Source organism: Patella vulgata, chromosome 9 (genome assembly GCF_932274485.2).
Source record: "Patella vulgata chromosome 9, xgPatVulg1.2, whole genome shotgun sequence".
Taxonomy (NCBI): Eukaryota; Metazoa; Mollusca; class Gastropoda; family Patellidae; genus Patella; species Patella vulgata.
Window position 1 is genome coordinate 43,560,478 of NC_065887.2, and position 15,861 is coordinate 43,576,338.

General features: G+C 35.8%; 1 protein-coding gene across 4 annotated transcripts in view; it reads left to right on the forward strand.

The window, feature by feature from the left end:
• The window catches only part of LOC126807746 (cordon-bleu protein-like 1), an 85,990-nt gene that overhangs the window by 58,250 nt on the left and 11,879 nt on the right, over window positions 1–15,861 (forward strand). For 3 of the 4 annotated variants that reach the window (XM_056103172.1, XM_056103173.1, XM_056103171.1), the window contains exons 3-9: window positions 2,727–2,955; window positions 10,333–10,558; window positions 11,808–11,962; window positions 12,202–12,997; window positions 13,646–13,795; window positions 14,297–14,626; window positions 15,512–15,631. In XM_056103172.1, the coding sequence (XP_055959147.1) occupies window positions 2,727–2,955; window positions 10,333–10,558; window positions 11,808–11,962; window positions 12,202–12,997; window positions 13,646–13,795; window positions 14,297–14,626; window positions 15,512–15,631 (2,006 nt within the window). The remainder of the gene's footprint in view (window positions 1–2,726; window positions 2,956–10,332; window positions 10,559–11,807; window positions 11,963–12,201; window positions 12,998–13,645; window positions 13,796–14,296; window positions 14,627–15,511; window positions 15,632–15,861) is intronic. The other variant, XM_056103174.1, reaches the window with a different exon arrangement.

Here is a 15,861-nt window from a genome sequence, read left to right on the forward strand (position 1 = left end):
CTTGATCAGGTTTCAGGAATTTGATTGAATGGTTGTTACTAATTCTCTCTGATGTGTTTGTAAAGGGACAGAAATTCCTTCTTGAGTAATCCATACAATAATCTGATTAATGGAGGCAACATTTCATCTGAGACATATCCCTTATTACATAAACCTTGGCAATAAAACAGATAAATACAGTAAGAAGTGTGAGAGAATTATTCTCTTCTATCGCTTTCTACCCATTAAATTCTGATTTAAAAAGTGCTTGACCTCTAGATTAGATTTTCCTGGGTTCACTAGTCAAGGTTGTTGTCTGCAAGTCTGACCAGGAAAGCGTACCTGTGTGTGCATGTTAAAGAACCCTTTGATGGATAAACATAAAACGTTGGCTTTCTTAACATTATGTTACGTATCCATAGAAATAAAAATTATTTTAAGTTCAAATTGATTTCTAAACAATATATTATTATCCCAATTTAGTGAAGTGGTGATTGAAAGCCAGAGCATTTGCCCCACCTTCTTTAACATCCTACCCTCCTATACTTATTGATTTACCTTGAAATAAATCAAATGACATGCCAAAAGATTTTGACTTTTCTTTTTTGATTTGAATAAGTTTTTTTTTAAAGAAAAACAAGTATGCAGTTTAGATATGTAAATAAGATATATGGTATATATAAACTTGTCATTATTACAGCTGGGTGTTATAAATAAATAAACAAACTTAACGGGTATAAACAAATATTAGGACTTCAGAACAAATATTAGCTAAAGACCTTCAGAACAAGTTTTATTCCTTATATAAGTGACAGTAAGTCTGTCAAACTTGGATAAATCACTTGGATGATACTCTTTCCACTAACCTCTGTTACTTCAGGGTTTTTTTTGTCCTATCCGAAATGATAGATGCTGTTCCTCCCTAGGCTCTCCATCTTGCGTCATTGACAAGGTAAAACAGGCTCGCTAGACTCTCCATCCTGCGTTATTGACAAGGTACAGCAGGCTTGGAACTCGTTCATCACCATGATCAAAAACTGGTTCTTTGGTTAATGTACATGTACCAGCACCCTACTCACTGTGTCACCTGTGACCAGGAGTCCCAATGACTGTATATCCCCATCCTCACCATGCACCATCCCCCACCCCCTCCCATTTATTGCGAAAATCAAGAGTACTAGAATCATATTTATGATTAGATTTATTATTTGTGTTTATCAGAAAGATTAAGGAGATAACAAAACTAGAAATATAACATATATTGGCCTTCTTCAACCCAGCTAGAGTATTATCTATACACCTGTAGCTTACACCTGTAGCTTATTATAGATTTACCTGTTGACAAAACAACCTTCCTTTCAAAACAAACCATTATTTGTCATGGCCTTGTAATAACAATACAGCTATAGTTTTACCTGAAGCCTGACAGTGACTAGAGTTTTACCTGACAAACAGGTGAGCTGATGTTCAACCTACCTGATTCTAGTCATGTGACACCCATAGGTAACTTACTTAGAACTGTATCTCACTCTACCTGGTGACATTATAAAGGTTGCTTCCATTAATATTGTAACTCAAGTGTCCATTTTATCACTACAAGCTCTGAGAATAGACAATCAACATCGAAACTACATCGATCAATTGTCATCTTAGAAACGACTGTTTATAAACATTTGTTCATTGTGTATCTGTTCTAGAAGAAAACCCGAGTACAGGTAGATTCATATCAGAATTTGGGTCTATTTTCAAATAGTTTTATGTTCCTGTGATTTATAGAGCAAGACAGAGGAGAGGATACAAATTGTCTGATTGATGAAATTTTAGAATACCTGAGGAACACACCTGTACATTGATACTGTTTTACCTGAGGGGCACCTGTTGATAGTTTAGTGTATTAAATAGTGCTATTTACTCGCTGTAGGTCATTAATGTTAATAATTAACAGCAGATATCAGAAACTGTGTAATTTAATCAATGATTTCATTAACTGTACAGTTTAGTGGAACATTTGTGAATTTGATTGTATTTGGTGTATGAGAGGTGGTTGTCATTATACGTAGTATTAGTGCTAGATATTTGGTTGTGTTATGTTATAACTGTGTTTAGTCAGTCAGAGTAAAAATATCTACATTTACCTACCTATATATAGCAGATACTCCTAGATTATCATTTGTCAAGTATTCAAGGATTGTGTTTGACAGCATATATTATAAAGTATACTCCCACTTATTGTCTATTCTGTGTTAAAATTTGATACTCGATATAGAAGTGTTACATCATTGGTAACTATCTGCTCTTGTATTTCACCAAATTAAAGGATATATTTTCGGCCATCGTAAAAATGTTTCGTAAGAAGAAAACAAATAACAAGGGTGATAAGGTGAGACAAGGGATTATCAGGGATTTGGTTGTAAAATCTGGTGATTTTATTCCAGGGTTTATGATAATATTGGTTGTTCTTTAAAGGGAGGATTAAGCTCTCCTAATTCCTTTATACCACACAGATTATCTTCCTAAAAAATATCCATGAAAAAAATGGATTCTTTGATTGAAATGTGAAAATTCATGTTTTTTTTACAAAAAATATTTTGTTCTAAATTAATTTAAGAAAATGTTATATTATTATCTCTCTTAAAACTCCAGATTTTATGACCAAATTCTCACATGTTATTAACCATAACCATGACCTTTCTTTCAGATTGAATTAAACAAATTTAGTAGAAAAAACATGAAATATTGTCTTTCAGTATACCCATGATGGATTTATTAATTCAGTTGGCCGCTAAAAATAAAGTAAACCCGTCAGGATATACGTTAGTTGTCATATCGGAAGAGACTGGACGACCGATAGACTATAAGGCAAATCAAACTGTCGGTTCAATCGGCAGTCAGACGATTCGTCTCGTCCCTAAAAAGGGAGAAGCTGACAAAATTTCAGGGAAATCTATGAAAGGGAAATCCTCGCAACCGTTTGAGGTAACGTATGGTTGTTCTGTATTATTCCGGTAATATTAACTATCTTCATTTTGTAGGGGATGGGGGCCACAGTGGATCGGGGGGAGTAAGGTGGGCGGTAGATCACTAATCAGTAATCACTAAGTCTTTAAGTTTAATCCTGGTCTAATAAAGATGGGCATACCCTTTCATGGTGCTATAACAGCAGTTTGTCAGAAATATCATCTCTGTGGCCTCCCCTGAATTCAATTTCCAACTTAAACGTGCTTTCAATGTTATGCACAGGACTTTTTTTCCTATCCAAATGATGAGATACTTTTTCGTGCCAGGTTTTCTATCCTGCACTACGTACAAAAGGAAATCCGGTTGGAATTTTAATCGACCAGCCTTTGATTAGTAAGGCAGGCCTGTATAAACCACCATGTTGCAGTCATGACTCTTGTACTTAATGGAGATAGTTTTATGATTTTTATTGTGTAATGTTATATTAATGTATGTGTATTTAATTCTATATTTAGACAATAGTTTGTCACATGATCTATCAAACTGTAATATATAGAATTCATGTTTATTATCATGTTATACATTCTATTATATAATGGTGGGGGCGTGAATTATTTAACGTGTGCCCTTTACATCATATTTATCATTGAGTCAAGTGGCGTGGTTTCAATTCCTCACTTGTACGTGACAAGTAGTAGGGTCGCCTGTGCAACCTTGTGGGTTTTTCTCTGGGTCTTCAGGTTTCTTTCCACAGCTTAAGACCCCTATGGCCAAGTGAATTGTTGACCTAGAATTTAACCACGTGAGTCCCTAAATGACCTAGTTTGTATCGAGTGGACCTTAAACACCATTTGTCTCTCCATCATATAATAGCTTCTGGTACACAACTGTGTTTTCAGGCGTCTATTTTAGCTCAGATGGCACAGAACAGTAGGATGTTAAACCTCATTTCAGCTGTGTTTCCAGGTCACATATATACTTAATTGATAGTAATGTATAATTAATTATACAAAACAAAACAAACTCAACCCTAAAATCTAATGAAAAGCAAATATTAGCTTATCGTGTTCAAACTATGTAATAGTACAAGCAAATAAACATGATAGGAATAATTACAGCCTCTGTACATCATTACAATAATACCCACTTATAATACACAGTATAATATACACTTATGATACACTTATAATACATAATACACAGTATAATGCACTGTATAATGCACACTTACAATACACACTTACAATACACACTTATAATACACAGTATAATACACACTTATAACACACAGTATAATGCACACTTATAATACACAGTATAATACACAGTATAATACACACTTATAATACACCCTTATAATACACACTTATGATACACAGTATAATACACACTTATAATACACAGTATCATGCACACTTATAATACACAGTATAATACACAGTATAATACAGAATAATACAGAATAATACAAATATACACAGTATAATGCACACTTATAATACACTGTGTATAATACACACTTATAATACACTGTGTATAATACACAGTATAATACAATAATTAACTTACAGTGCAGTACACAATTACTGTAGTGTAACAAATCTTGGTTCAATGTTAAATTTTTACTGGGGGGGTTGGATGGCTGAATGGTTAGCGTGCGCGCGCTGTATCATAAAGTCTGTCATTGAGTCGACTGGCGTGGTTTCGAATCCCGGTTGTACGTGACAAGGAGTAGGGTCACCTGTCCAACCTCGTGGGTTTTCTCCGGGTCCTCCGGTTTCCTCCCACAGCTAAAGATCCCTACGCGCAAGCGAATTATGGAAATAAAATTGAACCATATGTTAGTGGAAGTTAAACCCCATTTCTCTCTCTCTCTCTTTAATTTGTACTGTGATTATCTATAGTTTGATCTGATACAGGTACACAGATCTAGTATTGATAAATATACACTGATAAATACCTGTATAAAAACATGTGCTTGTTAACAATATGATTTATAAGGACACCGGTCCTAACTCTTCTGAATTTCAAATCAACTGTGGTCCATTATCCTATTATCTAATAATAAAAATCTGTAATATTCAAATACATTTTGAAACAAATTTACGCAATTCAGCAATGGCTAGACTTGAAGTTAGATGAGGGGACGATGTCAAGTAGAATTTTGCCAGAGCACCAAGTATATTTGTTTTGCGTGTTATTTTGGTGGACACGCCTTCTGGTTATGTGTAATATTTATTTTAAAGTTAAAGTGTGTTGACGTGTGTAGGTGTATTCAATCTTTGTTAACAACATATGTAATATTTTAATTTTATACTCATTTATTCTAGCTATATTTTATATATTCAAGTCGTACGTGATTGGTCTTATAGTCACACTGGCCTTATGAATCATGTTGTAAACAAACACTTGGACAGTTTGATATTTTAAACGACTGTCATGGATGTAGGTGTAATAGTTGCTACACGTATTTCACAGAATTATATCCCGTGTATTTCTAGTAAAAATTGATTTTATTTTCAAGTCAATTTGTCTGTGGCTACTGTATGTTTAAATACTAAGATATATTTTATGACAACCTAGCCTTAAGGGGTAGTATCACTCGAGTCCTGTCAACCTATCAGACTATAGGTATATTATATATACATACTTACATAATCTAGATGTTTGATTTATATAGACATAATACACAGTGGGAGTTGGGTTCTATAATACACAGTGGGAGGTTGGGTGCTATAATACACAGTGGGGGTTGGGTGCTATAATACACAGTGGGAGATTGGGTGCTATAATACACAGTGGGGGTTGGGTGCTATAATACACAGTGGGGGTTGGGTGCTATAATACACAGTGGGTGTTGGGTGCTATAATACACAGTGGGGGTTGGGTGCTATAATACACAGTGGGTGTTGGGTGCTATAATACACAGTGGGGGTTGGGTGCTATAATACACAGTTGGGTGCTTTAATACACAGTTGGGGTTGGGTGCTATAATACACAGTGGGAGGTTGCGTGCTATAATACACAGTGGGGGGTTGGGTGCTATAATACACAGTGGGGGTTGGGTCTATAATTCACAGTGGGGGTTGGGTTCTATAATACACAGTGGGAGTTGGGTGCTATAATACACAGTGGGAGTTGGGTGCTATAATACACAGTGGGGGTTGGGGGTTCTATAATACACAGTGGGAGGTTGGGTTCTATAATACACAGTGGGAGTTGGGTGCTATAATACACAGTGGGAGGTTGGGTTCTATAATACTCAGTGGGGGTTGGGTGCTTTAATTGTTGAATTATGTCACTAGTATAAGGACACCAACCATTCCTAATCGTTCCTACGCATAAGTGAATTATTTAAAAAAAAATAAAATAGGTACCATATTAAGTGGGTGTTGGGTGCTATAATACACAGTGGGGGTTGGGTGTTATAATACACAGTGGGAGGTTGGGTGCTATAATACACAGTGGGAGGTTGGGTGCTATAATACACAGTGAGGGTTGGGTGCTATAATACACAGTGGGAGGTTGGGTTCTATAATACACAGTGGGAGTTGGGTGCTATAATACACAGTGGGAGGTTGGGTTCTATAATACACAGTGGGGGTTGGGTGCTTTAATTGTTGAATTATGTCACTAGTATAAGGACACCAACCATTCCTAATCATTCCTACGCATAAGTGAATTATTTAAAAAAAAAATAAAATAGGTACCATATTATGTTAATCTTAAAATGACGTCAGTATTGTGGGCATTAAACACCATTACTCTCTCAAAACACAAGGTCAGGTAGAAAGTTCTAACTTATACAGTAAACCTCGCATAAGTCGGATTTTTGCTCAACTCGGAAAAAATCGTTTGGACCCTTTGATCCTGCATGTTTTTCTTATTAAATTTCTACGCGTAACTCGGATTTCCTAAGTCAGATCTTCGCTCAACTGGGATCAAAATATTTGGTCCATTTGATCTAATTCCAGCTTTTTTCCTTCGTCTAAGTCGGATCGGCAGTATGTTCAGAATTTCACTGTCAGTTTCGTACCGATGGTCTAAAACACGGTTTCCTCTATCATTTTGATATGGCGCAATAATAGAACTGGAAAATTCGAAACTCGCTGTCTGCTGTACGAGACACTTTCCGGGAAAATGTAGGACATTTTTCAAATATGGTGACAAAATGGAAGTTATCTACTTGCACATACGAACAAAAGCTAAGATTGAATTTCGGTCTTCGGCTAACACGGATAAATTGGTCAGTCCACTTAGATCGGACTTATACGAAGTTTATTATACTTGTTTATAAGGTGAATACCATGACTGAATTTCATCATGAACATATTATAATATGATAACAGATTTTTAACATGACTAACTATATTATATATAGTGCCAGATTTAGGTCAAAGGAGGTCCTGTGCTAGTTAAGTTATGAGGCCCTAAAAGAGGTAGGCCCGTACATGCTCAATAAAATCATTTTGTAAATCTGGCACTGGTTATATATAACAGACAGATATTGTAAATCCACAACTTAAATGATTTCATAAAAACTTGAACAAATTATATATGTTTGAAATTATGACAAAAACACATTTGTTATTTCACTTGCGGAGAGAGTCCTCTTTCAAATATCTTATATAAATCAATAATATTAGTCTTCTAGTTTATTTTTCTATCCGGGACCCACGGTGGCTGAGTCAGTGAACAAGAAAGGTTCCCACTTGTTAGTGGTGCAGGATGTTCATGTACACATTGGCGTGCACATAAAAGATCCCTTGGCAGTTGGAATTCGATACAAGAGTAGGCCATAGCGCTACTGTCATAGCGCCACTGTCCAGGCAAAATTTCCCTAATAGCACACTGTATAGCTGTTAGCCAGTCAGAGCAGAACAGTAGGACGTTAAGCTCCATTTCATTTCATTTATTGCTCTATCCAGTTACTAAATGCCTCTAAACGATTAAAAATAAATGTTAAATATGAAATTGACCAAATGTGCCATGTGGTGTTTTTATGTCATATTTTATTCCTAATAACCTAATAAATTTGAACATTTAGTCTCAGACCAATGGTAATGAATTAAAATTTTATAATGTGGTTTACTTATGGTCTACAGTGTCATATTTCATTTTATCATCAAAACACTGTGGTATGAATGACATTTTATTAATTTCATTAAAAACTACTGGGGCATGGCATAATAAATGTAAACCATTTCTATTCATTACAAGATTATTATAGCTTGGCAGCTTGCCAACATGAACATAATACACCTATACTTATATCATAGGCTTTTATCTACATTATTAAAATAGGGGACATACTTATATAGGGTATATATAGGAACCTATAGTAGACTTCCAATGTAAATATAACTAACTATACTGTATATGTTGAATAATATCAATTGACAAGTACACTCATTCATCTCACATGTGATACAATTCGCGTGGCTTTTAAAGCAACAATAATTTTTATTGTATGTGGTCTTAAACTGAGGCATGTTGGGTTATAACAGCATGTTTGCTCAACTGTTTAAATTAACCCCTTTTTATTAGCTTTTGTTTGTTAAAAGTTCTTAAGAACAAGTACGATTGAACCAATCATAATGTCATTGCAGCCGTCTATGAATTGTGATGTCATATAAAAAATCGGTCAATCCGTGCACAACTGTATTGAAATAGGCAGAGCCATATAGGCTTGGTTTGAAGAGAAACGAACTGAAAATAACCAATGAAATGAAATCAACTTGTCTACTCCCTTTGTGCTAATGGTTATACTGGTTCAAGAACTCTACCACATTTAGTACTATATGTCCCCCATCATAGCAAATTGTAACATGCTTAAGGGTGAATCTTGCGTTTTAATTGGTCAATTAGACACTGTCGATTGGACAATAACACCCTGCGTATAAATATTACAGTGTTCTTTTTTCATCCCATGTTGTCATCTTTTATGATATATGGACAAAATTGTTAAAATCGACTAAAAATATATTTTTAATTATATAATATGAAAGGTAAAACTTTAGATTTGACAAATAAAGCAAACTAAATTGTTTTATATGTTTAGCATATTTCAAGATTCGTGACTTGAGACGTATTTCACTGTCACATGTAGCTTTGAGAAACAAAAAAAACATGAATAGATTCCGAATACCACTGAGTTCATTAACCCTTACCTACTCAAACACTGTTTTAATAAGATTCACGATTCACGATCTCAGTGTCTTTTTAATGATGTTGCGCTAATGATCTAGTGACAACCCTCCATGAGGTATTTACAACCAATCAAAAACATTATTTAAGATGTAACGAGATGTGTCACAAGGTTGACAACTTCTATATTTCATCTAATATAAACACACTAACAGTAATTATAGTTTAACAAATGTTTTGACACGATATCAGCATCGCAGGGTGTTGAGAGTAACAATATTAGTTTTACGAGTTTCGACAATCAGCAATTTGTGTAACCTTGGTTTTAATTATACTTAAAGGACCGGTCGTAGATAATTCTAAGTGAATCAAATGGGTTAATTCAGTGTAAAGATCCCCTAGTCCTGTACAAATATTGGAAAACCCGTGGTACATTTCCTTGTTTAAGAATAACACTCTAGAAATTATTTAATCAAATCAACACTTCGATTAAATGTACAATAACGTAAAGATGCCATGTTTGTAGGTAAATTGTTATGTTATATTATCAGTGTTAAAATGTGTAAAATATATATGGACATGTTTATTAATTAACTATGGTTGATGCTGGTATAATATACCATCAGATAAACCATAGACAATGGAACAGTACACCATAAGACACTCACTGATAAATCACCAAATTTGGAACGCCATCTAATAAACTAAAGAACACCATCTAATAAACTAATGAACACCATCTAATAAACTACAGAACACCACCTAATAAACCATAGAATGCCATCTAATAAACCGTAGAACACCTAATAAACTCTAGAACACCATCAAATACACTATAGAACACCATCTAATAAACCGTAGAACACCATCTAATAAACCATAGAACACCATCAAATAAACTATAGAACACCATCTAATAAACTACTGAACACCATCTAATAAACTATAGAACACCATCTAATAAACTATAGAACACCATCAAATATACTTTAGAGCACTGTGTATTAAACATTGGTGAATACTGATTTACCAAAAAAATGACACAACATCATAATATATTGACACACCGTATGTTTTAAAATTACTTCCTAGTCCTAAATATCTAAATGTATGTTATGAATCTATTCCCATGTGAAATATTCAACCTTGAAAGCTGTGTGTGAAAAATTATTTTAAATATATTAAATATTTGTCAGTTTGTCATCTGAAATTTTCCAGATTTTCATTTTTATTTAAACCTTTTTTCAGATGACCCATCGTTTTACTGTCAATCTACCACGAAATCAGAAGATGGTCAGTCGCATCAGCCCTGCGACACCTCTCGATCAGCTCTTCAATAAAGTTTGCCAGGAGAAGAACTTGAATCCTGCTAATTACATGTTTCAACACGCAGGAAATCCAAATATGAAACTAGATCTACGAAAGATGACTGTTGGTGATTTGAAGGCTAATGAAGTTAATTTTATTCCTAGTGGTAAGAATTCAAACTTGTAAACTTCTCTCATAATGTAACCGACGGGGTTCCCCCATGTCACTGATGCAGGACGGAAGGCTTGACAAGGACAGCTGTCTAGTCGTTCAGATGGGACAAAAAACCAAGGTCCCGCGTACACATTGGCGTGCATGTAAAAGATCCCTTGACAGTTGGAATTTGATATAAGAGTAGGCCGTAATGCCATTGTCCGGGAAAAATTTCCCTCATAGCACATTGTATGGCGCATGCCCGTCTTCATTAGCCCAGTTCGGAGCAGAACAGTAGGACGTTAAATCCCATTTTATTTCATTTCTTATAATGTAATTTTTATAAAACCAATTGATTAATGTCTGGTATGAGATATTGATTTTAAATGATGCATGTTCATCATACTGGTGAAGAACAGTAGGCCTAACACTGGCTCTCTTTTACTTTGGCCTTAGCTGATTTTAACTAGAATTCCGCAGTATAGCAGCAGAAACGAAAAGGGGTTTAACATCCTACTTTTCTGCACCGACTGGGTTAATGAAGACAGGCATACGTCATGCAGAGTGCACGGACAACGACACTACAGCCTACTCTTATATCAAATTTAAACTATCATGGATTCTTTACATGCACACCAATGTGTACACAGGGCCTTGCTTTTTTTTATATGCCCACATTTTCATGTGGATGTATATTGTCGTCGCCCCTGTCCATCCAGACGTCTGTTCACAATTTGTTTGTGGACACTCTACAGGTCACAATTTTTATCTGATATTGATGAAACTTGCGGTATTTGATTATGGCCCCGTATGTACAGAAAATCACGTTTTTAGTTTAGCTGAAACTTAAAATGTTTATAAGATCTTGGTTCCTTTCATTATTCACGACAATAAGTTACTGGATTATGGCACCTGGATTATGTATGAAAAGTTCCTTTATTTTTACTTGTTCTCTGTCAATTTCTTGCAAAATGGGGGCCTATCTTGCTTGGCAAACACTTGTTTGCCCATCCGAACAACTAACTTTGTCTCTTGCCATACCCTCCATCCTACACTATTGACAAGGGGGGCGCCACGTAGGATATTTCCAATGCAGGGATCGAACACAGGACCTTCTAATAAATGAATCAAGGTCTTACTCACTGAGCCACAGTGGTTCCCCTGCAACGCCCACCATGCTTTTAAATTCTGTTGAATGTCAGCAACATCATGTTTTTTTTTAATGAATTTTCTGTATCGAATCTTTATTTTGTGTTTTCCAGCAATGATAGATAACGCAAAATCGATGCCAGACCTGAGTCGTTCTGAGTCTTCACGTGAACGTGAACATGCACCAACGTACATGCCTGGAGTCAGTGAACCAAAGAAAAAACGAGGTTTCCTTTCGTTCTTGAAAAAAGATAAAAAATTCAAATTAGTAAGTACCCTTCTTTATTTTCAGCTTTTTAATACACCCTCATCTACCATTGTTTTGGTTTATGAAAAAAGGCATATGTTACCATTCTGATGGGAAAAAGTTACCATTCTGATGGGTATATGAACATTACCATGCTGGTTTCAGAAACAGATTTATGCCAGGGATCAAAATTTAACCCTTTATTTGAATTAAGAACATTCCAAGACTTCATTAAATTGTATTATTATTTTTTATTGCAGAGTGAAGCCGATTATAAAACAGAATCAACATCAAAAGCTTCTGCATCAACATCCACACTAAAACCACTAACACCTCCCCCAGAGCGTAAAAACGCAGACAATTCACAGACAGTTCGACCCAAGTCTATGTTCGCGTCATCAAAACCAAGTGAAATATCAATGCTCAAAGAAAACGGATTTAGTGAACCCTTAAAGGAGAGTACAAACACGAACACGAACACACTGCCTAAAGCACCCCATAGGACAGGTAAAAAACGTCATGCACCTCCGCCTCCCCCGACAGAAGTTACCCCATCCTCCTCCTCCTCTCAAGTACCTCCTTCTGTAAGAACAGTGCAAGTGGTCGTAGACGAACAAAGAACAGAAACGCAATCGCAGGACAGAGTGGTGAAAACATCGGACAATAAAAATGGTCCTGAAAATGTGAATCAAAGACTCCATTCTAGGAATAGTTCAGATTCTAGTGGATATCACGAATTAACTCTGAGTGGGGCCGAATCGCCCGAAGCTGGTCGCGTGAAAAGTACGTTTAAGACGAGTATAGATACGACGTCGATAGAAAGTGCCGATAATAATAACGATAGTGGAGTAACAGACCTACAACCATCCCATAATTCCTCATTGGCTAAAAATATGGCTGCTGGTGATAGTCAGACATTGCCGTTAAATCGTGGAATAAGTAAACCTCCGCGTCAACGATCACATTCTCTAGAACGTAAAGATGATAAATCAACTCCTGTTTCCGTCAAACCATCAACGAAGAAGAAACGTGCACCGGCTCCACCACAACCTGGAGGTTAGTATGACGTGAAATATATTTTCTTTATGGTATTTCATACCCGTATTAGGAAAAAAAATAAGTTCTAGCAAATTATTGAAATAAAATTGAACCATGTGTTAGTCCCAAAATGATCTAGTCTGTGTCGAGTGGAAGTTAAACCCCATTTCTCTCTCTCTCCCCAACTTTAAATGTAAGCAACATTCCGAGTGTGTTACCTGTAGCTACTACAGATTGATATCTAGACTGATTGTTGGTTTCAGGTGTAAAACAGATTGATATCTAGACTGATTGTTGGTTTCAGGTGTAAAATATTTCTACCTTAATCCAAGTCTCTTATTGTCATCTCAGGGTTTCTCAATCCTGTGCAGTCCACATTTGATTTTCACTGAAATATTTTTAATCCAAGACAGAAGATTATCTATCGTTGCTATTGGTTTCTTTTGATATTTGTTTATTTGGTGCAATGTCTATTTTCTGTCTTGTCCGCAGGTTTATCTTGTAGATTTTTGTTTTACGTGTAAGTGCAGTCCTCCTGCACTTACTATTAGATGATCTATTTGAGTCAAATTTAGCGAGTAGTAAGTCGTGGAAAATAGATATTGTTCGAAAATGCACGTGATTTTGGACTTTTTTTAATTCCCAATATTTAATGTATTTTTTTAGTAGTGAAGGTGCCACAATTACCAATACATGAAGAGTTATCAGCCCCTGAAGAACCGGTCATAGAATCATCTAGTCCACAACCCGTTGTATCTGTTACACCAGTAGAAAATTTACGAGAACAACATGAAATAGAGTTATCAACATCTATACGTAAGTTGTGGGGCTGTCCTGGGTAGAGAAAAACCTTCAGCATTTTGTAAGCCTGGTCTTCACTTGTCAAGGGTTGGCACCGTCACCAGGAATGTATGCCTAGATCCATCCGTGTATAGAACGGTTTGATCTCACAATCATGTGACAGAGTGGGATTTGATCTTACAATCATGTGACAGAGTGGGGTTTGATCTGACAATCATGTGACAGAGTGGGGTTTGATCTGACAATCATGTGACAGAGTGGGGTTTGATCTGACAATCATGTGACAGAGTGGGGTTTGATCTGACAATCATGTGACAGAGTGGGGTTTGATCTGACAATCATGTGACAGTGGGGTTTGTATATTTTCATTGGTTCCTGTAATATGTTGAATAACAAGATGAACTGAAAGACCTATTTATTTTATTTTTTTTAAGCACCCGTCTTCATTATCCCAGTTAGAGCAGAACAGTAGGACGTTAAAACCCATTTCATTGCATTTCGTTTCATTTCTTACAGATAATGATGATGTCGACCTGGTGACAGCGGGAGAAATAAAGGCTGCAGACATCAGTGTATTCCACGAAGATTCAACCAATCAGCAAATGAGTAGAGAAGAAGAGGATGCACTGATGACAGAGAGGGCATCACTCTGTAGTGAAGATATCGACAATATTTTAATTGTACAACCTAAACCACTGCGACCATGTTCGTTTGTGGCCCCACCCCCACCATTAGAGCCCCCACCAGATATGAGCCCTGAAAAGGAATATGTAGATAAGGGTGTGGTTGTTAATGAAGATAATTCGTCGTTAGCACCAGGAAGTTTGAAAGGATCTCCAGTTAGCAGTAAGTATATATATTTTATATTTACATTGAGAACCTGGTGGGGGATTGGGTGGTTGGGAACCTGGTGGGGGATTGGGTGGTTGAGAGCCTGATGGGGGATTGAGTTGTACTTTAGATAAGATCAACTGATTGAGTCAAGTGATGTGATTTCAATCGAAAGCTTGCAGTTGACAAAGATCAGACTTGTGGGTTTTCTCTGTGCAAGCAAATTATTGTAATAAAATTGTAGTATATGTTAGTCCCAAAATGACTTGATTTCTGTCGAGTGGACATAAAACCCCATTTCTCTCTAAGACCATGCTTCTTTATTTCAATGAAGATAAATCTATGAGTGTATTTTGTAAATATGGCATGTTTATAATAATATGCGTATATGCAGGCATGAGTCTGTTCTGATGAATGTATAAATCAGAGTGGAATATAGTAATTGATATATAGAATAACAATAACTGGTTTATAGACATGCAATGTCTCTTGGCTTGACCAAACATTGATATATAGAATAACAATAACTGGTTTATAGACATGCAATGTCTCTTGGCTTGACCAAACATTAATAAGGATGATAGTACAACTGTTAAATTGTTGCTAGTTTTTAAACTAATCTTCAGACATATTCTTCATTATCCCAGTCAGAGCAGAACAGTAGGACATTAAACCTTGTTTTGCTGTTCAGATATTTTTTGTGGGGGGGGAGGAGGGATTAAAGTTGTCGGTTTTGGACTTTGTGTGAAGAAGTTTTTGTTTATGTCCGATATTTCATCAGCTTATATGTACAGTGACGTGACAATATAGGGGGAAACATGGCACATAGAGAAACTATATTTAAATATTTTTATAATTGACTTGACACTCAATTGTTGCAATTTACCTTCCTTCAAACAGTGCATAGCCGAATGAGCAGTCGGTCGAGTATTGGCTCCGTTAACACGATAGAAGATGTAAGCCTAGATTTTGAACGAACTATAGCACTAGGAGAGGAATATTTACAGGCTGATAATAGAGGTATATTTATCAATGTCATGACACTAGTAGTTTAATTTGGCACTGACATGTCACATGACACCATGTAATCAGTATAGATCCTGCACTCTTCTTTTTCTGCTAATTTCTAATTTATTGATTTTAATTCTCATATTTAGTGGGGATAACAAGTTTTAACAGTTTTAGCTTACTATTAATCTCTGACCTCTTTTTCAAATTTTTTTATCCTTCATTTTATTCAGTAGTCTTAT